Raw genomic sequence first — 26386 nt, forward strand, 5'->3', positions numbered from 1 at the left:
TGGGGCAGAAGCAGAGCAGCCAGGACTCGAACCGGCGCTCTGAGCCGGGCTGGCGGTGTCCCAAACAGCGGACCCACAACGCTCACCCTTGGGTGTCAATTTTAACCCAGCAACTGGGGAAAAAAAAGTGTGTGGGAGGATACCATTGCAGAAATTTAAACAATAGATTTAATTCTATTAAATAATTATTGTTAAAATTATTAGGAATATCATGGTATTGTTACATTTTAACTCTTTTTAATGTTTATTTATTTGAAAGGCAGAGTGAGAGGGAGAGGGTCTGCTGGGTCACTCCCCTGATGGCCACAACAGCCAAGTCTGGACCAAGCCAGAGCCAGGAGCTCTATCCAGGTCTCCCCCATGGGTGGCAGGGACCTAAATATCTGAGCCGTCCCCCGCTGCTTTCCCAGGCGCACGAGCAGGGAGCTGGATCAGACGCGAAGCACCGGGACTCACAAGCGGCGGCTGAACCCACTAACCCACTGGGCCACACTGCCTGTCTGTGTGGCTATATTTCTTTCTTTATATATATATATATATGTTTGTTTTTTTTTTTTTTTTTTTTTGACAGGCAGAGTGAACAGTGAGAGAGAGAGAGAAAAAGGTCTTCCTTTGCCGTTGGTTCACCCTCCAATGGCCGCCGTGGCTGGCGCACCGCGCTGATCCGAAGGCAGGAGCCAGGTGCTTCTCCTGGTCTCCCATGGGGTGCAGGGCCCAAGCACTTGGGCCATCCTCCACTGCCTTCCCGGGCCACAGCAGAGAGCTGGCCTGGAAGAGGGGCAACCAGGACAGAATCCGGCGCCCCGACCGGGACTAGAACCTGGTGTGCCGGCGCCACTAGGTGGAGAATTAGCCTACTGAGCTGCGGTGCCGGCTGTGGCTGTATTTCTAAGAGGGTGCTTCATGTCTGTGGGGAAATCTCTAAAGAGAAGTGCAGGGTGGGCATCTGGCCCGGCAGTGGGGCTCCAGGTAAGGTGCCCCCGTGCACGCTGGGTATTTGGGTGCCACCCTTGGCTCCAGCTTCCGGCCAGTGAGGACATTTGGGGAGTGAGACGGCAGATGAGACAGATCTCACTCTGCCTTTCTAATTAAAATACATTTATTTATTCTTTATTTTAAATACACAGAGATACAGAGCCAGAAACAGACACAGAGAGATTTTCCCACCCACTGGTTCACCCCCCAGACTGCAGCAGCCAGGGCTGAGCCAGGACCCTGGAGCTCCATCCGGGTCTCCCACGTCGGTGGCAGGGGCCCAGAGTGGCCATCAGGAGGCTGGGATCAGCACAGCCAGGGAGAAGAGGCACGCCGGTGCTGGTGCCGGTGCGGAAGGGTCTTAAAGAGGGGTCTTTAAAGTGTCCTTGGGGAGTGTCTACTAGGAAAAACTGCGCATAGCTTTCAGGTTGTTTTTTGATCAAAATAAATATCTTTTACTTCAATTTTTCATTTTTTTAAAAAAAGTTTATTTGAAAGGCACAGTGACAGAGAAGGAGAGAGGTCTTTCATCCTCAGATGGCCGCAACAGCCAGGGCTGGGCCAGGCCGAGGCCAGGAGCCAGGAGCTTCATCAGTCCTCCCCGTGGGTGCGGGGCCCAAGCCCTCGGGCCATCTTCGCTGCTCTCCCAGGCACGACAGCAAGGAGCTGCATCGGAAGCAGAGCAGCCGGGACTCGAACCGGCGCCCACAGAGGATGCGGGCGTCATCTCAAGGGTTGGCTCAACCTGCTGTGCCATGGTGCCAGCCCCGATTTCCGCAACGTTTCGAACTTTGGAACTTACCCTGGGGCTAACGCGTTGTGGGTGCAGTGACAAAGTATGTCTGGGTTTGCTCGCTTCACAAAGATCCCAGAGGCGGGGGGAGCAGGTGGGGTGCACACGGCCCAGAGTGCGAGCCCCGGAGCTGGGAGGGGCGCGGGGGCTTCCGGCCGCACTTCCCTCTGCTCTCCCGTCTGCCATGCCCGATGGAGGCTGCTCTCCAGGCCGGCGCAGGTGCGACCCGGCAGCCAGGTGCTGCGCTCCACCGACTGATGACAGCCGAGGCTGTACGTGGAAAACTCGGGGACACGTTAAGAAAAGTCATTGCTCAACAGGAAGCCCCCAGCCACCCCGAATCGGTCTCCCCTCACTGTCAGTCCTGGCTTCTGCCCCACCCCCACCCCACCCTGAGCTCCCAGTTCCTCTTCGCCCCCTCCCTCCTTGGCCCCCACCCCGGCTGCGCCCATGGCTCCCAAGCCTTGCCTGGCTCGGCAGGGGACAGCGCCCCCTCTGCGCCAGCCCCCACGTACTTCCCGCTGACTCACCCCTCCGCCCAGGCTGCTCTCTGCATCCTCGCTCTCCTTATCTGAGAAATGGGGACAATGTCCACTTCCCGGCGTCTAGAGGGTCCCACTGGGGTGGGGCCTGGCAGCCGGTGAGGACCCCCTCACCCACTCCTCAGACTCCTCTGCTCCCCAGCCCCGCTGCGCCCGGTGCACCCCAGCCTCCTCCCTGTCCCCACGTCCATGTCCGTGCCACCAGAATGAGCTTCCCAAGTCACACGTCGGCCCTACACCCCATCCGAAGCCCCCGGCCACCTCGTGAAGCCGGGCCGCTCACGGGTCTCCACCTGCTCCCTAACCACGCCCCTCGGCACCTGTGCCATGCACACAGCACCGCCCGAGCCGCCACACCTCACCGCCACTGCCCAGGCAGCGCCCTTCCTCGGCCAGGGTGGACCTTGCCCCGCTGCCCGGCACCTGCGGTGGGCAGAGTCGCTCGAGACTCCCGGCACAAGGTGGGGTCCCCAGAGGGCTGGGGGACGAACTGGCCCACTCACGGCTGGCACAGAGCAGAGCAGGGAGGGGTGAGAGAGAGAGGGAGAAACAAAGCGGAGAGTCAGAGACAGGGCTGGGGCGGGGCGGGGGGCCTCACAGCCACAGGGTGGGAAGCACCCGGCTCTGCTGCCACAGCCTCTGAGCGCCCCGCCCTACCCCACCCCTGCAGACTGGGCCCCCTGTGGACAGAAAGCCGGGCAGAGCTCCCCAGCTCCTGGTTAGCATCCACCAGGGCACGGTCATCTCCTGCCCCATCGCAGGCCCACCCCGCCACCGAGGTCTCCCCCAGCCTCCCCGAGCCCCTGCCGATCTCCCACACGGCCTCCCACCCAGCCCCCTCCTCTGTCATGCTCTTGTCTCTGCTCATTGCCACCTGGGGTCGGCCCCCCAGGGCAGGTGCGACAGATATCAGCAAGGTCCCCTGGGTGCTGGAACCCTGTGTCCCTGGCGGGGCGGCACCGGGGGGGGCTCCCCTCCCAAGGTCCCCGCCGCTGCCAGGCCCTGCGGCAGCCGCCTCCTGTCCACCGCTCCGTGACAACACTCCTGGGCCCTTCTCCCTTCTGGGCCGGGGTCAGGCCTGGCGCTCCCACACCCTCTCCCTGCCAGTAGCAAGTGCGTCCCCACCCTGGTCAAACCTTGTCCCTGGGCCGCCAGGGCTGCAGCTGGATAAGACCAGTCTCACCTCACCGCTCACGCTCGGTCCCCTCCCTCAGCCCTCCCTGCTCTACCCACAAGATTCCTGAGGCACAGTCTCTCTGGAGGCACTCAGCACTCAGACTCCCACGGTGAGCTCCACAGGGTCTCTGGCTCACCACCGACTCCCGGACCTAGCACAAGCAGGTATTCAAGTATTTGTGAACGAACGGGCGGTGTGGCAGGTGGACGGGAGCCGAGGCGGCGGCTGCACCGGGCCAGGAGACCACAGAGGAGGCTGGAGCCACAGCGGGGCCCGGGACACCCCCCCGCAGGGCACACTGCAAAGTCAGAACCGGGGTCTCAGGCGCCGCCTGCAGGGAGAGGAGGGCACAGGGCAGTGTCTGTGCCAGGGCAGCTCCTGTCCCAGGGCTGCCCCAGCCCGCTGTGCCCTTCCGCACCGCAGCGGCCCCGGCGGCGGGCTGGGGTCTCCTCAGCCTGCACCAGTCCAGCAGCCCACGGGGGTCGGGGGTGGGCGGAGCTGGCACACCCCGGGCGACATCGGGATGCCCGGGCCAGGGCCTCCTGTCACATCTCCTCCGCTCCCAGGCCCGATACTGCTGTTCCCAACGTTGCCCAGGGGGCTGGACCCGCCCCTGGGCCCCCTCCCAGGTGCACCCCCCACCCGCGGTGGGCCCAGCCCTCCATGACACAGCCACAGCGGCGCGACCCCCACCCCGGGCAGACACAGGACACTCACTCGTGCAGCTGACACAAAGCGGAGGCCACGCGTGCCGGCCATGCTCCCCACCCACAGACACAGGGGGACGGACAAGACGGCCGGGCGGCGGAGGCGGCGGCGCGGTCCGCAGGGAGGGTTTATTACGGTTGCGGCTCACAAGGCGGCGGCGCGCGACCCCCGGGCCCCCGGCGGACGCGGACGCGGGCGCATGCAACAGTGCGACACGGTCAAGCGCGGCCGAGGCGACACGGGACGCGGACGGACACGGGGTGGGGCCCAGCCCCCCACCCGCACAGGCAGGCCCGGGTCGGGGAAGGGGAAAAACGAGATTCGTACTTCTTGTAAAATGCCCACTGGCTGGGTACTTTTTCTCCTTATCTTGAAAAACAATAAAAAATAAACACACGGAAAAAAAAAGTCTCCAGGAAGGAGAGGGGTAGAACTCTTTAAGTCAGCCGGCGGGCGCCCAGGGGCTGGGGGGGCGCGGCCCCCTCCTCCTCCACCGCCTCCGCTGCTGTGACCGCCGCGGCCGGCAGGGGGCGCCCAAGCCCGCCGGGCAGGTGCGCGGCGCAGGTGCACGGCGCAGGTGGGGGACCCAGGACGCTGGGCTCAGTTCAGGGGCCGGGTCCGCGGCCCACCAACGGACCGACCGACCGGTCATCCAGGCTTGGCCCCGCAGGCCCGGGGCCCGCGGGAGGCCGGAGGTCACAGGTGCAGCTCGTGGGTCTTGATGTGTTCCAGCTGCTCCCGCAGCTGCAGGAACGAGGGCCGCGAGGCGGCGTCCAGGCGCCAGCAGTTCTTCATGACCTCATAGACGGCGGGCGGGCAGCCGTCGGGGGCGTCCATCTTGTAGCCCTTCTCCACCCGAGGGACCACATCCTTCAGGGGCTGCGGGGGCAGGGAGGCGGGTTAGCGCAGGGCCCCAGCCTCGCCCCGGGCGGCAGCGGCGGGGACCCCGCACTCACAATTCTCGGGTAAGGCACTCGCCCGAAGGAGTAGATCTCCCAGAGGAGGATCCCGAAGCTCCACACGTCGGACTTGGTGGAAAACTTCTGCGGGGGGAGGGGGGTCAGAGCCGGCCGCGCGTGGGTGCTGGGTGGGTGGGGGTAGGGCGGGTGCAGGCGGGGATGGGGCCCGTGCGTGGCTGTGGGTGGGGTGGGGTGGAGGTGAAGCCCGCGCATGGGTGGGGTGTGAGTGGGGCGGGGCCCGAGCGCGGGTGGGGCGGGTGCAGGTGGGGATGGGGCCATGCGCGGGTGTGGGTGGGGTGGGGTGGGGTGGAGGTGAGGCCCGCGCGTGGGTGGGGTGTGAGTGGGGTGGGGCCTGAACAGGGGTGGGGCGGGTGTGGGGCCGCACATGGGTGTGGGTGTGGTGGGATGGGGCCCATGCACCCGGGTGGGGGTGGGGCCAAGCTCGAAGGTATAGGTGTGGGTGTGGGTGGGGCCCGCGTGCCTGCGTGGGGTGGGGGTGGCCCGCGCACCGCCCGGCCGCCCCACCTTCTCCCGCAGGGCCTCGGGGGCCGTCCACTTGACCGGCAGCTTGCCCGTGTCCTGGGTGCTGGAGGCCTCCTTGGTGAGGCCGAAGTCGCTGACCTTGGCCATGTTGTCCTCGGACACCAGCACGTTGCGGGCGGCCAGGTCTCGGTGCACAAAGTTGTTGCCTTCCAGGTACTCCATGGCCTCGCACACGTCTCTGCGGGCAGCACGGGCGGGGCTCAGGGGCGCCGGGCGGGCTGGGGTCCTGCTCCCCTGAGCCCCCCGCCCCGGGGGCGGCCGCACTCACAGCGAGAACTTGAGGAGGCAGTCGCCGCCCAGCACCGAGCGGCCGCGCGACCGCAGGTAGTCCACCAGGCTCCCCTGCGGGCAGCGGACACTCAGGACCCGGGGTCAGCCCCGCCCCCAGGACCACGCCCTGCACCTCCCACTGCTCGCTCATGGTCCCCACTCCGCGGGAGGGGCACGGGGAGGCTGGGACGGGGCGGCCACTGGTCCCAGGTCAGGGTGTGTGTGGGGGGCCCACCTTGGCCATGTACTCGGTGACGATGTAGAGCCCGCCCTTCTCCTCCACGATCACGCCCAGAAGCTGCACCAGGTTACTGTGCCGCAGTTGCCTGCGGCGGAGGGGGCGTCAGAGTCCGCCCCGCCCCGCCCCGCCCCCGCCCGGCCGCCACCCCCGCCCGCCCGCCCGCCGGACTCACGTCATGACCGAGGCTTCAGCCAGGAAGGCCTGGGCCGTGGCGTCGCTCTTGATGCACTTCACGGCCACTTTGTTGCCCCGGTAATCGCCCAGCATCACGTCTGCGGAGAGCAGAGGCGCTGACGCCCTGGTCCCTGGTCCCTGGTCCCCGGCCCCGCCCCCGGCCCCGCCCCCAGCTCCTCCCCCCCGCCCCCAGCGCCTCCCCTCACCTCCGAACTCCCCCTTCCCGATGGTCTGCAACAGTTTCAGCTCTTTCATGTTGAGCGCCCAGCCACCTGCGGGGAGGGCGTGAGGGCTGGAGGCGGGCCTGTGGGTCCCCGAGCCTCCGGGACGGCCACGGGCTGGGGGCACTTACTGCGGTAGAACTCGTCCTGGGCGGCCACCGTGCCCTCCATGACCTTTGGTTTGATGAGGCGCGTGCAGAGTCCATCGGCGTCCGAGGTGTAGTGCTGGGGAGGGCAGGCCAGGGCGCTCACGCAACGCCCAGCGCTCGCCACCAGAGGGCGCCAGAGGCCGGTCCCGCCCAGCCCGGCTTGGCTGTGACGGGGGAGGGCGCCCCATTTCTGGCAAGCCCAGCCCCTGACACGTGGCCTGTTCCCCGGACCGCTCCACACCTGGCGGTTGCTACCATTCCGGGCCTGAACCCCGGCTGTGTCCGGACACCAAGCTCCAGCCAGGTGCGCTCAGCGACCCTCCCCTCCCTGGTCAGGCCACACCAGGCCAGGGAGTACGGGCAGGGCGGCTGCCCGCGGCTGTGGGGCTGCGTGGGCACTGCCCGGGCAGGTGCAGGAGCCTGGGCCACCCCGAGGGCCGCCGCTCTGTGAGTGCCTGTGAGACCCCGGTCTCTGGGTCCGTCCGCCGGGCCCTGGACTGCTCACTACTCTGCACCTGTCTCCCCCGCCCCCACCGCGGCTGCCCCGCGGGGTCAGGCGTGAGAGCAGCAGGGCCCCCGGACTCCCGCGCCCACGGCCCAAGGCGGCCTGTGTGTGGGCGCCCGCCGGCCGGCTCACCTCCACCAGCTGCATGAGGTTCTCGAAGTACACCTCCTCGTCGATGCTGAGCTTGCTGGCGTGGTACATGATGCGGTAGTGCTCCACCTTGCCGTCGCAGCTCACGCACAGCGTGTAGTCCCCGGGGTAGTTGGTGCTCTCCCGCACCAGGAACAGGCCCGTCTCCGGCGGGTACAGGAGCCGCTCGGCCTGCTCCCGCGTGATCTTCCCGTGGAACCAGCTGGTGGGGGGAGGCCTGGGGGTCACGGTGGCCCGAGGGGGCGGAGCCCGGCGCCTCCTCCCTCCCAGGGTACTCACGGCATGAGGCTGAGCTTGGTGCCCGCCTTCACGCCCTCTCGCTTCTGGACGTAGTTGGCGGGGATGATGCCCTCACGGCCCACCTTGTTCTTCGCTTTGTACCAGTTGGGGTCCTGGGGAGAGGGCGGCCCACAGCCTCTCAGGCTCTGCCGGCCCCATGGGGGGGCTGAGACCCAGGGGCAGCCCGGGGCGGGGGGTCCCCGTCTACCTTGGTGACGGCCACGATGGTGAGCACGTCTCCTTTGCAGAAGGGTAGGTCCTGCTCGGCGGTGCCGTGGAAGCTGTACTTGGCGATGCACTCCGTGCCCGAGGGCCAGGCGGCCTGCAGGGGGGCGGCGGCCGGGACCCTCTCACCCACACGCCCTCCATCCAGGTCACAGCCTCTGCAAGCCGGGATGAGGTGCCCCTTCCGCCGCCCTAAGCCCTGACGGACAGCCCATGCGGGGCCCCTGCCTCCCGCTACCTGTATCGCCGACATGGTCTCAGGAGAGCTGGTGTCCCCGAGTCACAGCAAGGCCGGCCTGTCGCCTGGTACCATCAGAGCTGCGGGGAGAAGGGACGATGGAGCGGGGCCGTGTGCAGACGGCCCCCACCCAGCCCCTGAGACTTGGGCCCGTCCCTGCGTGCAGATGACACAGGCTGACGCTCCCACTCTGGGGACCTGGGGCCGGCTCTTCCCGCCCGGCCAGCAGCCGGGGAACCCGGGGATCAAGGGGGCTGCCGACCTTAGGCCGGCCTCTGTGGGGCAGCGGCAGTGGAGCCGCCGCCGGTCAGCACACCCGGCCCGCGCGGCTCCGAGGCAGGGAAGGAGCTGGGAAGCCCAGGTCACGCAGGCCCTCGGCCCACGCGGGTCTTTCACCGACACGCGTGCCCAGCCTCTGCCCCCGCAGGCAGAGGTGGGTCTGCGCCGGGAGACAGCGTCCCCGAGATGGGCGGAGGGGCGCGGCCAGCAGCGGGGTAGGCACAGCAGGGAGACCATGCCGCAGCGAACACAGAGAAACCGGCCCTGAGGCAGGCGAGATGGAGGCCTCCCGGTGCCCAGGGATCGAGGCTCGGCCGGAGCCCTGCCCGCTGCTGCTGCTGGGACAGCCTCCCCCATCACGTGGGACAGTGCTGATGCGAGCAGCCAGGGCTGGGGCCCGAGCAGGACAGCACACGGCCTTGGGAGCCAGCGGGAGCCCGGGACACGGCCACGTCCAGCCTCAGCCCCAGGGTCACGGACAGGCAGAGGGGAGCTTCCGACCCGGCTCCTCTTCCTAGGGCGTGTGGGGGCCAGTGACACCCCCCTTGTGAGTCCCAGGTCCTGCACCAGCAAGGGGGGCCGGGACCCCTGCCGCAGGCTGTGGAGTGGCTGGTGGATTAACCCTTCAGCGCCCGGCCACAGAAGGGCTCCCTTCCCCCGAGCACTCCTGGCCCCTCGGTCCCGAGGCCAGCCCGTCCACCCCAACCCCTCGACAGGGACAAGAAGGCCCGAGGAGGACGACTGAGCCCCCAGCACAGGAGGGCCCTGCACGGTACGGGAGAGCTGTGAGCTCCTCGCTCCACCTTATACTGGGGCTCCCACTTGAACGGGGGTGGGGTGCGGCCAGAAGGCCCTTCTGAGCGGTGGCCCTGCCAGCTCGCCCCTCCCCCACCCTTCCCCAAGTGCACCGCCACCGGGAAGCGTGCAGGCTGCAAGCTGCCAGTCACCCCCAGCTGTCAGTTTGCAAACACTGCTTCCGGCCCACAGCTGCCGCCGCCGCCTCCCCACGGCCTGGATGATAATAACAGAAATAATGGCAGGCCCGGGTGCCGGGCGCGGGGTCTGTGCCAGGCCCGGTCCTTGGCACGTGCGGATCCGCGGCACCCTGCCGGCTGTGGCGGGGGCTGTCGTTACTCCCAGCTTACAGGAGAGGCCCGCGTGGCCCCGGCCCAGGCCACCCCTCCATCGCCGGCCAGTGATGACTCTGGAGACGGCAGGCTCTAGGAGGATGCCCAGAGGGGAAGCCCCTCCCCTGCCAGGTGGGAGGCTGCAGACCCAGGCCTCCTCCCTGGGCGCTGAGTTCTGTCACGTGACCTCCCGGGGCCCACCCCTTCCCCCAACCTTGGGGTACAAGACTGCTCCCGGGAGGGCAGGTGGCCTGCACAGCTCCAGCTGCTGCCCGGGGTGTGGACAGCCAAAGGCAACAGGAGCCACTGAAGGACGACGGTGGCACACGGGCCCAGGCTTCACAGCAGGGAGACCGGCGGCCGCCTGCACCAGGCAGCGGGGCTCAGCAGTAACAGCCAGGGGCCGAGCCGGGCCCCCGCTGTGTGGCACCGGCCGTGCACTGCTCCTTCTGTCCAACCCGCCCCAGCCAGGAAGCCACAGTCCGAGGGGACCACAAGCAACCGACTCCAGACTCCAACATCACTAAACGTTACCACCACCACCACCCCCGCCCAGAGGTGGGAGAACGTTCTAGACTGTTCTAGGTTAAATCGGATACTAAAGAAATATGCAAACGAGGCTCAATGAGTGATCCTAAAGTGGATCCTTGATTGAGGGAAAACAGGACCACAGGGGGAGGGCACTGGTGTGGAATTACGGCCGGTGTCCAGAGCTGTGACGGTGGCACACGACGGATGGGTTAACAGTCACACTGCAGCGAAACAAAGCACCAGGAAAATACACACGCAGGGGCGGGCATTTGGCACAACAGCTGAGATGGGGCTGGCACTGTGGCACAGCGGGTAAAGCCACGCCCTGCAGGGCCAGCATCCCGTGTGGGTGCCGGTTCGAGTCCTGGCTGCTCCGTTTTTGATCCAGCTCCTTGCTGATGGCCTGGGAAAGGAGTGGAAGATGGCCCACGTGGGAGACCCCAAAGAAGCTGCTGGCTCCTGACTTCGCCCTGGCTCAGCCCTGGCTGTTGCAGCCATTTGCGGGGAGTGAACCAACAGATGGAAGATCTCTTTCTCTCTAACCTCTGTCAATCTGTAACTCTTTCAAAAAAAAAAAAAAAAGAGAGAGAGAGACACGACCCTGCTTGGACACCTGCGTCCCTGCCTGAGAGCTGGGGTTTGAGTTCTGACTCACTTCTGACCCAGTTCCTGCTGATGCACACGCAGCAGGTGACGGCCCAAGTGCTCGGGCTCCTGCCACCACGAGGGGAGATCCAGCTGGGGTTCTTGTGTCAGCCTGCTCGAACCCCAGTTGTTGGAGGAATCCGGGGACCCTGTGGATGGACGATCTCTCTCCCTCTTGCTTTTTTTTTTGGACAGGCAGAGTTAGAGAGAGAGAGAAAGGTTTTCCTAACATTGGTTCACCCTCCAATGGCTGCCACGGCTGGCGCACTGCGCTGATCCAAAGCCAGGAGCCAGGTGCTTCTCCTGGTCTCCCATGGGGTGCAGGGCCCAAGCACTTGGGCCATCCTCCACTGCACTCCCTGGCCACAGCAGAGAGCTGGCCTGGAAGAGGGGCAACCGGGAAAGAATCCGGTGCCCCAACCGGGACTAGAACCCGGTGTGCCAGCACCGCAAGGCGGAGGATTAGCCTAGTGAGCCACGGCGCCGGCCTCCCTCTTGCCTTTCAAGTAAAATGGAAATAAATAAACATGCACACCCTTCGCTGGATCCCACTAGCTGTAGATCAAATATATTCAAATGTCACACCCGTCCTGAACAGGCGGGCTTTTCTTCGCTGCACAACACGGCAGGGCGATGCTGCCCAGAGCACCCACAAGGCACCGGCAGACTCATCTCCGAGACGTGCAAGCAGCCGGAGGGCACGGGGAGGCCAGGTGCAAGCAGGGGGCCACTTCCCAGAAGGCCTCACCATCCGTGCCTCTCCAGGAGGCAGGGAGTCCTGGACAGTCACCACGGATCCCAGCAGGCCACTGCAGACCCAGGCAGGCCGGCGTCACGGGGCACCGGCGAAGCCAGCTCCTGCGATGCTAACGCCCTGGAGACCGGGAACCCTGCTTCCCACCTGACGAGGCAGACGAGGGCCCCGCCCACCTGCCTGGGCCCCTGCACCCACGAGGCAGACCTGGGTGGGGTTCCAGGCTCCCAGCTTCCGCCTGGCCTGGTTGTCGCCATTGTGGGCATTTGGAGAGGGAACTAGGGGATGGAAGATCTCTGTCTCTTTCTCTTTATTGCGCTACCTTTCAAACACACAAATACAAATAAATAAATAAAAAGGCTAGGTGCAGCTCACACGATGCTACTTCAAAGCAGCTGTGGAAAAACATTCAAGATAAGTTTATATTGGTGCAACCAAATCCTAAAAACCACAGTTTTTTTAATAAGCTTACTTTTATTTCCTTTTTCTATGAACTTTTTGAAGTCCTCTGCTGCTACCAGCTTTTTTTTTTTTTTTTTTTTAAAGATTTATTTATCCATTTGAAAGGCAGAGACAGAGAGAGGACTTCCATCCACTGGTTCACCTCCAAGATGGCCGCAACGGCCAGAGCTGCACCAATCTGAAGCCAGGAGCCAGGAGCTTCTTCCGGGTCTCCCATGCGGGTACAGGAGCCCAAGCACTTGGGCCATCTTCCACTGCTTTCCCAGGCCACAGCAGAGAGCTGGATGGGAAGTGGGGCGGCCGGGACTCAAACCTCTGCCCCTGTGGGGTGCTGGAGTGGCAGGTGGCCACCTCCCCCGCCGCGGGCCCCACCAGCCATGTCCTACACCGGGCTCGCTACAGGAAGTGGCAGCAGAGAGGGGTGAAGTTTAAGGGACATTTGCTTTTTAACTGCACTATTTCCTGTTTCGTCTTTTTTTAAACCACATGTATCCATTACCTCCCTCCAGTAGCAAACCAGCCACATTTTAAAAGCTGGCTCATGGGAGGCCTCCCTGGTTCCCTGGCTCAGCTGGGGCGCAGGGAGCTCATCACAGCTGCAGCCCCAGCGCCTGCAGACGCTGAACGAATGAATGAACAAACAGGGAGGCGGGCGGGCCGGCCGCGCCACACCAGGGTCCCGTAAGGGACAGGCTATATTTAACCCCACTGGGACAGCAGCTGCCTCCCCACCCCCACGCGGCTCAGTGACAGGGCCCTGGGATGTGGCGGGGTGAGCTCTTCACTGACTTCCTGCCCCAAACTCTGCTCCCAGCAGCCCTTGTGCCGGGGTCCCGGGAACAGGCTGGGCATTGTGCCCAGGCGCTGAGGTCAGTGGCCACAGCCCCAGGCAGGCCTTTCTCGGGAGCCCAGACCGCCGGGCAGGGGAGGACGAGGGAGGAATTGGGGCCAGGAACTCCCAGGCTGCCCTCTCCCTGCCCCCCTCACCCAAACGCCACTGCTTCAAGGGGCGTGGGAGCCTTTGCCAAGTGTTTACACCCAGCTAAAAATACCCACTAAAAGGGGAAGTGTACAGGGACCGGGGGACGCAGAGCCGCAGCCCCTAGAGACGCTATGGCAGCCACCGGACCCAGCTGGACTCTGGGGGGGGGCGGGGTCAGCAACAGGAAGGGCCCAACCTTCTCAGACTCTGGGCAGTGCTAGGGAGCCGCCCCGTGCGCCCAGCATCACGCGTGGTGAGCCGGGAGGGCACCCAACAGAACCAGAGCGAGGACCCGGCCTCCCGCCTGTCGCCAGTCCACTCAGTGCTGTGACAGACCGAGCAGAGAGCAGGGCAGCCCGGGGGGGCTTCCAGGAAGAAGGGGCGGGGGTGCCGGCGCCCCACAGAGGCGCTAGGCCTGGCTGCAAGTGTCCTGCAGCCCACGGGACAGCCACGACAGAATGAAGTGTGGGATCCCGGCACGCCCTGGGGAAGGGCAGCGCACCTGTGGCGGAGCCCAGCAGCCGGGCTGGTTGGGCGCCAGTGAGATGTTTCTGCGCAGGTCACCTGACACCCCGGGCCGCACGCACGAGGCAGGCGGAGCAGCCGTGGAGTCCCGCGGACCCCAGCGGCCCAGGCCCAGGCATCTCAAGGTTGGGCAGCAGTGGAATCGCACACAGGACCCGTGGCGACGCCATCACCTCCCTGGGCGTCCGCAGGCAGGACGGGAAGACACCCGCTTTGGCTCCAGCGCCCGCTGCCAACCCCACTCTGGGACCCTCGGCCTTCAGCACCCCTGGCCCCAGGGGAAAATGGCTGAAAAACGCTAAAAACCGGATTACAGCAGCGCGACGTCTTTTCCCCTGCCCTAGTGACTCAGTGGGACCGGAACCCTGTCTAGCGGTTTGGGCAGAGGCGGCCGATGGGGAGCCGCCTCCTCCCCCCCCGCCCCCCACCGCGGCAGCCGACTGGCCCAGAAAGGTTTCTAATTACCGCTCAGGAACCTAATTACCTACAGGCGCGGGCAACGGGGACTGTGGGCCTCCCAAGGGCCCTCACCCAGGCCTCGGCGGCCCCCACCCCAGCAGCACAGGCTGTGGCCTTTGCATCCTCATTTGCCTACATTTGCATAAAAGCCACTGGGCCCTGACCTCCCAAGACATTTTCCAAGTCCTGCAGCGTCCCTGGCCCTCACCCCGAAGTCTCCCAGCCACAGGAGACTGTGGCCCAGAGGCCCCCAGATTCCTGGCCTCCTCATTTCAGAACTGGGACCGGCAGAGCTGGCGGCCTGGAGGTGGCGCAGTGCCGCTGGCGGGACAGGGGGGCTTAGCAACGCCCTCCCCCAGCAGCACAGGAACCAGGGCAGCTGCCCCCACCCGGCGCGGCCCCGGAGGGTCCCAGGAAACGCAGTGCAGGGAGCTGGGCTCCGCAGGCCTCTCCTCCCACGTTTCCTTGGGCAGCACAGGGGGTACCTGATGACCGGCAGGCACGGATGGGGGCCTGCCCCTGGCCTCTGCTCCGAGCAGCACAGAGCCACTGGCGCCCACTTCGGGCTCCGTGCAGACCCCCTGGCCTTGCACAGAGAGGCCTGGAGCTGGCCCAGGGCCACACAGCAACCAGAGGAGCACCACACAAGGAGCTCTGTTCCCACCCTGCTCCCTTATTTGCATGGGCCCCTCCCCTGCCAGGAAGTCCTCCAGGTTGCTCTGGCCCTCGTGGCTCCCCAGCTTCTGAGCTCCCACCAGCCCTGCCAGGAAGCTGGAACCACAAGCCCCCGCCCCGCCAAGTGACACCACTGGCCAGCGGGGGAGCTGGTCCCAACCTCCTGTGTTCCTGCAGCATGGACAGGCACAGGCGCCCGCGGCCGGGCAGATCCCGGGCTGCCAGGCAGGCAGCGTGGTGGGTCACAGCACACCCAGGTTTCCACCCCAGCAACCGACCGCAGGGCCAGCAGAGCGCAGGAGCATGGGGGCGCGGCGGCCTCTCTTCTGCTCGCTCACAGACCCGGAAGGGGAGGGCGGCGGCGGGAAGCTGCGGTCGGAGGGGGTGCAGAGCTGTCCTCACTGCACCTCAAAACCAGGAAGAGAAACCGAGGTGGCCCAAGGGCAGGCTGTGCTGTGCTGGACAAACCCTGGGCCTCAGTTTCCCTGGGAGGGGGAAGTGGGCGCCTCTCTGCCAATCCGCCTGATGGACGGGTGCAGGCTACGCCCAGCGGGCGGTGCAAGCCGCCTGGTGCCCAATCGAGGCACACCCCCAAATGGTGGCACCCCCCTGAGCCTCAGGCCGGGCGGCCTCACCCCAGCCACGCAGGGAGCACACCGCTTCTCCTTCCCCAGCTCTTTATTTTTAGGTCTGAATTTGACTTTAATCATTAGTTAGCGGATTCTATTTCCAGCCCTTGGATGAAGGGACCGAGAGGGGAGGGAGGAGGGAGGAGGGAGTGCTCCCTGCTGGGCGTGGGGGGCGGCCCTCTCCTCCACCCATCCTGTCCCCGATGAGGGCAGAGGGAACTGAGAAATACCCAGAGGGCTCGCGGCAGCCAGGCCAGCGTCTTGGGGTGGACCCCACCCTGTGACCTCACCGCAGCCTGAGCCGTGAGGCCGGAGGGCGGCAGCGATGCCCGCTTCCCTTGCACCAAGCCGGAAGCCAAAGCCTGGCAGCCAGGGTGCAGGTCCCGCACGCACCTGCCCGTGGGACCCTGCCTGGGTTAGCTCCCGTGCGGCTATGGGGTCTTGGGCCCAGGGAAGGCCAGGCAGAGGCTGGCCGCCACCTCCCTCACCCGCACACTCAGGTGAGGCACACCTGTGGAGGAGGAGGAGGAGGAGGAGGCGGCCGCCCCCACAGTCGGCCCCTCGGCCTTGGGACAGGCTGGGAAGACCAGGCTGGCAGGGTGGGGCCGTGGAGGTGCCCGGATCCTTGTCTGAGCCTCAGGCTCAGGAGGCGTCTGTGTCCAAGGGAGGGCTGCGCTGGCCTCGCCCAAGCCAGGAGGCAGGAGGCCACTGGGCACTCAGCTCGGATGCTGCGAGGCCGGAAGGCTGATGGGTGGGGTCAGGCCGGACACCAACCAGCGGCCGTCTCCCCAGGGCCAGCCCCGGGCCTGGGCCAGCCAATCGCAGGGTGACGGGGAGGGGAAGGCAGGCGAGCTGGGCAGGGCACTGGCCAAAGTAGCCAAGACCCTCCGGCTGGAGGGGGCTCTCTGGGTAGGGACCCCCCCACCTCTGCCCATGACTGGGGCCCTCCCTGCACCCCCTCCCCGTGAGGGGTGAGGAGAGCAAACGGGCTGTGCCAGCATCCCCATTACATAAAGGACCCTGGCTCCGGGGGTCAGGGACCTGTCCATCGTCCATCCACTCTGGCCGACGTGGCGTGGCCGGGCCTGGCACCCGCGTCGGCCAGCTCCTCTCTTGGCTGCTCTTGGGACACACAGGGATGACCCCAGGGACAGAGGGGCGGCACCGCACAGGCCTGGCCCGAGGTGCCCGCGGCCCTCTGCAGCTTTCTGAGGCAAAGTCTCCCGGAGCGCGAGGCCCCCTGGGAAAACGCTCAAACGCAGCATCAGCAGTGGCCGGCGGACGAGGCCTGCGGCCCCCCAGGAAAGCTTGGGGGATTTCTGCTGTTTTCTAAGTTTTTCTGCTTGGCTTTGGTGCTGGTTGTTGCTTTCTAAGTTGGGAAAACTAGCACACCCGTAACTTTTGTACAGTGACCCCAGAACCGCCTCCGCGGACCCCATCTGACCCCCACTCGGGCCCAGGCGCCCGGGCCACTTCTGCCACGGCATAGACCCGTGGGGACACCGCTCTGTGGCCTCTTCCCCAGACTCAACGCCTCTGCCCTTTGGGGACACGTGTCAGGGTTCCGAAAGTCCTCAAGAGGCATGGCACAGAGCTGCACCCGCCACCCGCCCCAGGCTCTGCCGGCTCCACTCCGGGGCGGGGGCACTGAACCTGGCCCCTCTCCCTCTCGGGCTCGGGGCACCACGCGTGGCTCGGCCTCGGCGGAGGCAGGAGGCTCCTGGTGCAACGCAGAGGGAAGAGCGGCCACTTCTGAGAGCCAGGGCGGCCCCGAGGTCACCGAACAGAAACCACATCCCGAAGCCGTCCTCTCCACACAGGCGGGGGCCCTGGCCTGCCCCTCAAAACCCCCCAGGCCTCTCCGGGCAGGCTCTGGCTCCAGGACCTGGCCGGGTCTCCTCTGTGTGTGTCCCAGCAACTGGCAGAACCCTAAAGCAAGGGCGGCCCCCCACACCCTCCCTCCTCTGCCGGGTTTCTGCTGGGACCCCAGGGCCCGGGCCCCTCAGGTGTTCCCGCTCCCCCAGAGTTCCCATGCCAAGGCGCTGCCAACGGGGAGGGGGCTCCCAGGCTCCTGCACAGACAGAGCCGCTGGAGGCGTGGGGAGGCCCGGGTGGGGGCTGACCCCCCCACCCCTCAGAACTCATCCCCTGCAGGGGGCACCCAGCCCCAAGCACCAGGGGGAAATCTCAGGGCTGGGCCGGAAGCCCCCTCTCGCCCTCCTCAGGGGAGCACGTGCTCACCCCACAAGGCCCCCTGGGGCTGGGCCTGCGTCCTTAGTGGGCGAGGGTGCACCCAGGGCTTCCCCCCACCAGCAGCAGCCCCGGCCTCTGAGCTGGGGGCAAGCACTGCCCGCCTCATCGTTCCACCAGAGGCCAGGGGCAGCTGTCCCCCTCTCTGCCCTGCTGAGCCTCAGGTCCCCGCAGGCCGACAAGGGAGCCCCAGTTAAGCTCCCAGGCTCTGGTGGCTGGACACACCCCTTCCTGACACCTGGCCCCGGCCCTGAGGAACCTGGGAGAATGGGCCGAGCCAGGTGGCAGGAGGTGGAGGCACGGCTATGGCCTGGTGTCACCTCCACCCAAGACCCAAGCCCTGCCCATGTCCCCACCCAAGGGTCAGAGATCTCTGAGAGTGACAGGTTCAGGCCCTGGACCTGGGTCTCCGGCAGAACTCAGGGGTCCACTGGGGCTTCCGGCCCGGACCAAGGCAGGGGTCAGGAGCAAGCAGGCCAGGGCACCTGCAGAGGCTCCGGCCCACACCGATGCTCTTCCCCTCCCGGGGGGGGGGGGGCTCCGACCCCCTACCCACCCAGAGCTCCACCAACCGGAGCTGGGGGCCCGACAAGCCCTGTGGGGCTGCAGGCGGTCCCTCCCTCCCTCCCTCCCGGCCGGCTTCTGACAGTGGCTCCCGGGAGAATTCGAACCCGACAACGATGGGGCGCCCCAGGCGGTGGGGGGTGGGGAGTGGACGCGGCGGCGGCGGCGGCCACGGGAGCGGGACGGGCCACCCCCGCGCGCGCCCCCCGCCGCAGGCAGCCGGGCACTCACCTCTGGCGGGGCACTGCGGTCCGGGCGGCATCAGCGGCCTGCGGGACGCTCCGCGCGGCCGGCGGGCAGGGGCGGGGCGGGGGTCCCCGGGGGAGCGGCACAAAGAGCGGCGGCACGGCCCGGCGGAGGCAGGGGGCGGCCGCGCGGCCCGGGCCGGGCGCGAAGAAAGGCGGCGGCGGAAGGGGGCGCAAACAATGTGGCCCGCGCGGCCCGGCGGAGTTCCGCTTCCCCGCGCCGCCCCGAGGCTCGCCGGGCGGACGTCGCGCCGGCGGCCGGGGGGCCCGCCCCGCACGCTCGATCGGGGCCGGGGGCCGCGAGCTGCACGCCCCGCGGGCTCGGCGGCCGGGCGAGGGCTGGGCGGGCGGGACGGCGGCCGCGGACGCCCCGACGGCGGCGCGCGCGCGCGCGCGCTCGGACCCCGCCCGGCAGGACCCCGGGGCGGCGGCGCGCGCGCTGCGGCGGGCGGGCGGGGGGCGCGGGGGGCGCGGCGGCGGCGGCGGCCACCCTCGGCTCGCCCGTGCTCCGCGGGAGGAAGCTCGCAGGCCCCGGCGAGAGGAAGCGCGGCCCGGATCTCCGCCCGCCGCAGCGCGCCTGCGCGAGGGCCTGCCCGGCGCGGCGGGGCGCGGGCGGCGCCCCCTGTCGGGCGCCGGGGACACCGCGGGGGGTGTGTCCGCGCCGGGCCTCGCGGGGCTGGCCGTGCGAGGGTCCGTCCCAGCCGCACCCCCGGCCCGCGCGCCGGCCCCGGGTCCGTGTACGGAGAGCGCGCCCTCGCCTCGCGCAGGGGGCGCTCCTTGGTGCGCGCAGGCTCCTCGGGCCCTGCCAGGGGGGCTCCTAGGAGGACCGCTCGGTCGCCGTCCGGGGGTTCTCGGAGGGTGGGCGGCAGACTGGCGGGCCCAGAGGCGCTCGCCAAGCGGGAGGTGATGGAAGGGTGGAGGTGGTGCGCCAGGTGCAGCGGTGGGAGCTGGGCTCCTGCAGCCACAGGGCTGGGAGAGTCCGGACAGCCTCCCCGGGACCCTCTTGGACTTCACGCTCAGCCTGTAGGTGACAGTGAGGGAGTAAGTGGTCAGTAGCTGAGTGACCCTGGGCCGGTGTCTGAACCTGTCTGTCTCTGCATTTGATAAAACGAGGGAAATAACAGCTTGTGCGTCTCTGGGGTTTGTGGAGAGGAAATGAGTTAATATGTCTAAATTGTTTTGCGTGCAGCCGCCGGCGCACGTGGTGGGCCCTCGGTTAAGTACGGGCTGTTATCATTCACCGCCGTGGAGGAGGGGCGGGGAGGGGGCCAGCCCGGAGCTGCAGGAGCTGGCAGTGGGCTCAGTCGTGGGCAGGCGGACCTGGAGTTTACGGGCACCTTCTGGGAACTGGCCCTGGAGCCAGGGTCTGATGTAGGGAGACAGGAGGATGGGCGTTCTCCCTGGTGGACCAGACCCATTGGCAAAGTCCCGAGGGACCAAAGGCACGAGGGGGCCATGGAGACTTTGGGGGCCCAGAGGAGGGAGAGGGAGCACCTATGATGCTGGGAGTTGGAGACCACCGTGCCCCTGCTCCCCCCCCCCGAGGAGTGGCAGGTTGGCCCTCTGACCCCTGGGAGGAGGCACCCAGAGATGGGTGCGGGGTGATGTTGAAAGAGTGTGGATTTGGGTTCAGCTCTCAGAGTTCAGCCTCCTGGGGCTGTGCGACCTTGGGCTAGTTACTTAAGGTCTCTGGGCCCAGTTTCCTCTTTTGTAAGATGAGGTGTGCACCTCCCTCCCGAGAGTAGAGGTGGTGCAGATTCAGCAAGATAAGAGCGGGTGGAGGGGCTGGCGGGGGTGGAGGGGCTGGCGCTGGCTTAGCTGCTTTCTCTCTCCTCTGAAGGCGAGATGGACCGATAACCGGGCTGGCGGATGGAGGGGGGGTGCCTCTGGGCCTGGGGGAGGCTGTCGCTCTGCAGAGGCTTCTGGAAGGAAGTGATTGACACGTCCCTCCCCCGGGGGCTGGGTCAGCTGGTGGAATGGGAAAGCAGCCCCTGGGGGGACGTGGAGAGAAGGAATTCCCCTTCCAGTGTGGTCACCAGCCTGGGTGCCTTGGACCCCAAACGCACTTGACATTTCCACTGCGCTGGGGCCGGGGTTTGAACTTTGGAGCCAAACAAACCTGTGTTGGAATCCTGGCTCCACCTCTTCTCTGCAGAGTGAAATACATGTTGTAGCCTTCCTCACCCCCAATGTTGTAGCCTTCCTCACGCGCAGCCCCTGGGGGTACCGTCAGCAAAGTCTCCTCCGCCCCCCACCTGCCCCGTGCTGTGCTGTTTACAACAGCCCAGTCAGTGCCTCCCAGCCTCTCCCGGTCACTCACTCGGTGGACACTGCTCTGGGGATGCTGCGAGCAGGCAGGGTGGGCCACACCCCGGGAAGGGCCTGAGCTGAAGAGTGGGGGAGGTGGCTCTCGACACTGCTGTCCACACAGTGCCTCTCTGGCCGGGGAGGCTGCAGGTGCAGGGCTGGCCGCTTGGGGCTGGAGCTGCCGGGAAGACAGGGCCAGGCTGGGGTGACACGCAACACCTCGTCCTAGGACAGTGTTGGAGACACCTGTGCAAGGTGGAGACGTCGGCCTGCCCAGGCTGGCCCACGTGTCCCCTGCGTGGTGGGGTGGGGGGCAGAGGGGAGCTGAGCGGCTGGAGCCTCCGCGGGGCGTGGGGCGTGGGCGGAGCTCTCCCGGCTTCCGGCTGCACTCAGGAGCCACAGCCCACGCAGAGCCGGGTTGGTGGCCAGAAGCCAGAGCACCGTGCAGCCAGGGTTCCCTCCCCTGCCTCCTCCCCTCCCCCGAGATGACAGTTTAGAGAAGCAGAGCGGGTGTGAAACTGCTCGACACTCGCACGGTCTGGGCAGTCCCCTGGGGCAGAAAACAGGAAGCCAAGATTAAAGGCAGATTTCCAGCAAAGTCCCCTCTGCTTCCTGCAGAGCAGGTGCTCAGCGGGCAGCCAGCTCCCCCTGCCCACACCTCTGGGCCCCGCCTCCTCGGCCTTGGCTTGGCCGGCACCGAGCCTCTGCCCAGGCTCTGGGGTCGCTGTGGAAGGAGCCGGCACTGGGACACCCAACCGTGGCACAGACAGGAAGCAGCGTCTGTGGGCCGGAGCAGACAGCAGGGGGGGGGGTCCCTGAGGCCAGGTGTGATCCTGCGCCCGCCCCAAGCTGTGGGGTGGAAGTGGTGGGGAAGGGGGCCCAGCGGGCGAAGCCACTGCCTGCACCGCGGGCATCCCACTGCGGGGCGCCCGGTCCAGTCCCTGCTGCTTTGCTGTGGGCCCTGCAGGCAGCCGGGGAGTGAACCAGAGGATGGAAGATCTCTCTCTCTCTGCCTTTCAAATAAATCAATAAATCTTTAAACACACACACACACGCACGCACACGCGCGCACACATCGGTATTCTTAAAAAAATAACTAAAGCGGCAGAAAGGCGACCTTCTCAACAGGCAGCAAGGAGCCCAGAACAGCCTGCGGACCGGGTCCCCAGGGAGGGGAGAGCAGCGGCCGCCCAGAGCCGGGGGCCACGTGCTGGCTGGCCAAACTGCTGTACCCACTGCCAGGGGCTCCCGTGACTTTCCCCTTCCTGACCCACCAGCGAGTGGGCTCTTGGGGTCGGTGCCAAGGCAGGCAGCACGCCTCCCAGGAGCCCTCCCCACTCCTCCCCCAGGCCTGGGCACCCAAGTCCCAAAGCTGTCTTTGGGGGGCAACGCACCTGTCTAAATGCAAGAGTGTTCCATTAAAAATAAAACATTTATTTATTTGAAAGGCAGAGTTACAGAGAGAGAGGGAGAGAGAGACAGAAGGAGAGGTCTTCCATCTGCTGGTTCTCTCCCCAGATGGCCACAATAGCCAGGGCTGGGCCAGGCCCAAGCCAGGAGCCAGGAGCTCCTTCCAGGTCTCCCATGTGGGTGCAGGGGCCCCAGCACTTGAGCCATCCTTTGCTGCTTTCCCAGGTGCATTAGCAGGGAGCTGGATCAGAAGTGGAGCAGCTGGGACTCGAACCCGTACCCATACAGGATGCCCACGTTGCAGGCAGCAGCTTTACCTGCTGCGCCGCAGCGCAGGCCCCAGGGGTCCCACACTGCGTCTGGGGTGTCACTCAGCCCTCCTCAGGCGGGGTGGGTCTGTCACGAGGATGACGCAGGCCCCTGGCTCTGGGGACAGGTCTTGCTTCGCCGTGGGCACAGCCTTTCCTCCTAGGCCTGCTGCTCCCGTGAGCTGCGGGAGACACTGGGGCTGGGGCTGGTGGGGGCTGCCGGCACCGCCGCCTGCTGTCACTCCTCGAGCACCCACAGTGTGCGGTGCGGTGCGCCCTTGCTGTCCCTGGATGGCTGTGGAGCCGGCACTGATGGCACGTGGTAGGCCAGAGCCTGCAGCGCTGGCACCAGGCACTTCCTAGGCAGGCAGTCTTGGCTTCCGGCACGGGGCTGGGGGGGACCTGGGACCTGGAGGACCCCGCCCCCTGCCATGGCACACGCCCCCTCCTCCTGGGTCCCTGTCTCCCCAGACAGTTCTGCCTGGGATGGGGCCAGGGCGGGGGATGCGGCACGGGTGCTCAGCCAGTTCCCAGGAGGGCCAGGCCGGGGCTGTGTGAGCGCCCAGCACAGAACCTGCAGGAGGTGCTGGTGAGGGGAGGAAGGCTCTGAGGCAGCCTACCTTTGATCGCAAGGCTGCAGGAGGGAGCGGGAGAGGTAGGGAGGCTGAGCAGTGTAGCAAAACCAACGAGACGCTTCCGCGTTCCTGAACGTGTGCAGAGGCTCGACTCAAACCCCATCCCAGCGGAGCCCAGGGCTCTGCTTACCGACGAACGAGCCGGCCAGCCTGGGGTGGGCGTCTGGCACAGCGGTTACGATGCCTGCCTCCCATATCCGGGTGCTTGGGTTCGAGTCCCACTTCTGCTTTCAGGTCCAGCTCCCTGCTGATGCAGACTCTGGGGGACAGCAGTGCTGGCCTGGGTAGCTGGGTCCCAGGCCCCCAGACGTGGGAGACGCAGCTTTGGTTGGGCCCAGCCCGGGTTATTGTAGGCATTTGGGGGCAGTAAACCAGAGGTGGGAGGATCTCTGTTGAGAAACAGTGTTTTTCTTATTATTACTTGTTGAATTCTGTGCTTGGTGGAGGGTGAAGCTTATGATTATAAAATAAACTGAAAGTATACCACTGGAAAAACTCGAGGGAGGAGGAGGAGGAGGCGGGAGGGTGGGGTGGGAAGCATCTCTATGCTCCTAAATCTGTATCTATGAGATGGGGCTCCTGAGCCAGGCTGAAGCCAGGAGCCAGGAGCTTCCTCCAGGTCTCCCACATGGGTGCAGGGGCCCAAGCCCCTGGGCCATCTTCTCTTGCCTTCCCAGGCCACAGCAGAGAGCTGGATTGGAAGTGGAGCAGCCGGGACTCAAACCTGCTACACCATAACACCGGCCCCCTTCAATTTTTTAAAATTTTATTTAAAAGGCAGAGAGACAGGGAAAGAGAGCTCCAACTGGCCAGTTCACTCTGCAGATTCCTGCAGTAGTCGGGGCTGGGCCAGGCCAAAGCCAGGAGTCAGAAGGCCATCCTTGCACGTATGTGTGTGTCGGGGGGTGTGTGTGGCAGGGACCCCAGTGCTTGAGCCGCCATCTGCTGCCTCCCGGGGTCTGTATTTGCATGAGGCTGGAGAAGTGGAAGAGGTGGGACTTAAGCCAGGCACCTCCCCCCCCGCCCCGCCCCGCCCCGTGTGGGATGTGGCTTCCCCAGTAGCATCTTAACTGCTGTGCCACATGCCCAACTGTCTGCCTTTGAAATAGGTTAGTAAGTAAGTAACTAAGCCGCCACCCAGCCCAGAAGCTGTGAGGTCTGGGCCCCTCCTCCTGCAGCCTCCCAGGGTCCCCTCTTCCCTGCGGCTCTGCGAGCTCACTGTGGACGCTGTGCCCTGGTCCCCAGCTCCAGCCCCGCTGCTGGTGGCCTGGTGGCCGCAGGAGCTTGCCCCAGGCCTGGGCCTTTCACAGGCAGCACCCGGCAGCTCAATGAACCCCTTTGTTTCAGACTCCGTAGCCTGTAGGGCTTGGGTTGAACCCGAGGAGGCCGGCTGAGGGTACCACTGAGCAGGGGGCTGAGGGTACCACTGAGCAGGGGCCCGGGGCAGCAAGGGGTGGGTTCTGAGCTGGGCGGCAGGGGGGAAGCAAACAGGACCGAGTAAGGGGTGGGCTGTGTGTGCAAGGCCCGGGGTCGGGGGGCAGAACCTGTCACCCCCACAGCTTCAGCAGCTGTGAATCGCAAATTACAAAGACCCCTCTCAGTCTGGGTGGGGAACTCACGGGCGGACCTCCAGGAAGCTGCCAGGACCCCTGCCCTCTGCTGTGCCCACCACGGCCCCTTCTGTGCCCGAGTCCTGGTCTGCAGCTTAAGTGTGGGCCCAGTGAATGGGCCCATGAATTTTGGTTCTCCTTCTTCCTCTTCCTCCTTCTCCCCCTCCCCCCTCTCCCTCCCCCTCCCTCATCACCACCACCACCACCACCATCCTTCCCAGCGAAGGCCCCGTGTTTTCACAGCTGCTGGGGTGGGCTCCTGCCTTCACCCCTGCCCAGCCGTGAGACCAGAAGCCTAACTCTCTGGCCTTTCTGAGCCTGGCTCCTCTTCTCTAGAGCGGGGATGAGGGGGGTGTTGGGCACAGCCTGGGCCGCCTGCACCCACTCTCCGTGTGCCTGCACGCACACGCTGGGAGGCAGCGGGTGATGGCTCAGGGCCTTGGGCCCCTGCCGCCCACGTGAGGACCCGGATGGAGCTCCCAGGCAGGCCGCTCACCTCCCACTCCCGGAGCAGCCTTTGCGGCTGCCCTGGCTCTCGTCCCCTGTCCTCCGAGGGCTCAGCCGGCCTCACTGGCTTTGTCTGTGCCGAGCTGATGCATCGAGAGCCCTCATTCACCCGCTCCCTGACCTGCAGGGCAAGGAGGCTTCAGCAGCCCGACGCTGCCCCTCCGTGCCACTCAGAGCCCTGCCACAGCCCCGGGGCCCCAGGGGCTGGTGCAGCCCCGGGACCCCAGGCACTGGTGCAGCCCCAGGACCCCAGGCGCTGGTGCAGCCCCAGGACCCCAGGCGCTGGTGCAGCCCCAGCTTCCTCCCTGGGGTGCGACTTCAGGGGTGCACAGCTGGGGCCTGGCTGCGGAGGGGACAGTGCGAAGAAGGAGCCAGGCTCAGCTTTCACACCCAAATCCTCCTTTGGCCAGGAGCTGTACCTGTGGTCTCCGCGGATGTCCTGGGGGCAAACGGCCCTCCCTCCGCCATGGGTCCAGTGGTCTGGAGAGCGGGGGTCAGCAGGGACCCCGGCACCTGAGCCACCACGGCTGCCTCCCAGGATCCGCATCAGCAGGATTGCAGAGTTGGGAGCTAGGGCTTGAACCCGAGAACTCCGCCAGGGGACGCGGGCATCGCCTGTGCCCCGTCCATCCTAACCTAATCCGGTCTCCAGGGGCACCCTCCTCACACAGGGGCCGCCTGCAGGGGTCCGGCCACCTCTCCCTGCAGCCAGGAACGGCTCTGGTTGGACAGATGGGCCCCTTAGCCACCACACATTGGCCCCTGCAGCCTGGGGCCTTGAGCTCGTGGGAACTCAGCTGCTGCTGGTGCCGCCATGGCCAGCCCTCACCGCCGGCTGGCTCACCGTGGGGTCAGGCAGAAGGGGAGGGGGCAGCCTTGCCTGGAGCTGCAGGCTGGAGTCCCCAGGGCTCTCACTGTCACTGAGCGACTGGGGGGATGGGGTGGGGTTGGACGGAGCTGGGGGGCCTTCAGACCCACAAGGGCGGGGCCTTGGAGGGACTTTTCAGTGTTAACCAAGAGCCGAGGCCCGGCAGCCTCCCCCTCCTCCTGGGGGCAGCCCCTTCCCTAGGCCCTTCTGTGTGTTCTGGGGGCTCCTGGGAGCCACACAATTATTTTGTGCCAGCGTCAGCCCAGGTCAGTTTCTGTTCCTTGTGACTTAGAACCCGGCCTGGCGCCCCCAGCCTCCAGTGGCGGGTAGGAGGATGAGGCAGGGTCTTGCGTGGGAAGGGCCAGGTTCACGGCCTTGATTAGACAAAGGCCACTGTGTCCCCCGCACTGGGCGGGCCTGGCCTCCTGCCCTTTTTTTTTTTTTTTTTTTTTTTGAGATGAGGTGG

General features: G+C 66.2%; 1 protein-coding gene across 3 annotated transcripts; it reads right to left on the bottom strand.

Annotated features, from left to right (window-relative positions):
* Positions 1-1439: 1439 nt before the first annotated feature.
* Positions 1440-18693, bottom strand: CSK (C-terminal Src kinase). Of its 3 annotated transcripts, none has more exons than XM_070054680.2 (14): positions 18262-18693; positions 8150-8229; positions 7895-8008; positions 7687-7799; positions 7390-7609; positions 6735-6828; positions 6589-6654; positions 6381-6480; positions 6203-6293; positions 5966-6039; positions 5680-5875; positions 5152-5238; positions 1778-5074; positions 1440-1641 (listed from the first exon to the last, which is right to left on the bottom strand). In XM_070054680.2, exons 2-13 carry the CDS (start codon positions 8162-8164, stop codon positions 4892-4894), a joined length of 1353 nt encoding a protein of 450 aa, XP_069910781.1. In that variant the 5' UTR covers positions 8165-8229; positions 18262-18693; the 3' UTR covers positions 1440-1641; positions 1778-4891. The 3 variants fall into 3 exon arrangements, with proteins under 3 accessions (XP_069910781.1, XP_089167001.1, XP_089167002.1); XM_089310875.1 differs by lacking the exon at positions 18262-18693 and adding an exon at positions 14399-14521; XM_089310876.1 differs by lacking the exon at positions 5966-6039 and having other exon boundaries at positions 18262-18561.
* Between the last annotated feature and the right edge of the window lie 7693 nt (positions 18694-26386).

Source organism: Oryctolagus cuniculus, chromosome 12 (assembly GCF_051225735.1).
Source record: "Oryctolagus cuniculus isolate XC-2025 breed Fujian yellow rabbit chromosome 12, ASM5122573v1, whole genome shotgun sequence".
NCBI lineage: Eukaryota > Metazoa > Chordata > Mammalia > Lagomorpha > Leporidae > Oryctolagus > Oryctolagus cuniculus.

What these genes read in the sequence shown, in the direction of transcription:
- CSK (XM_070054680.2), bottom strand. An exon ending in CCATCGTGGCCGTCACCAAG is followed by an intron (nt 7,800 to 7,894) that starts GTAGACGGGGAC and finishes CCCTCTCCCCAG; the next exon opens with GACCCCAACTGGTACAAAGC. An exon ending in ACCTCATGCAGCTGGTGGAG is followed by an intron (nt 6,829 to 7,389) that starts GTGAGCCGGCCG and finishes TGCCCTCCCCAG; the next exon opens with CACTACACCTCGGACGCCGA.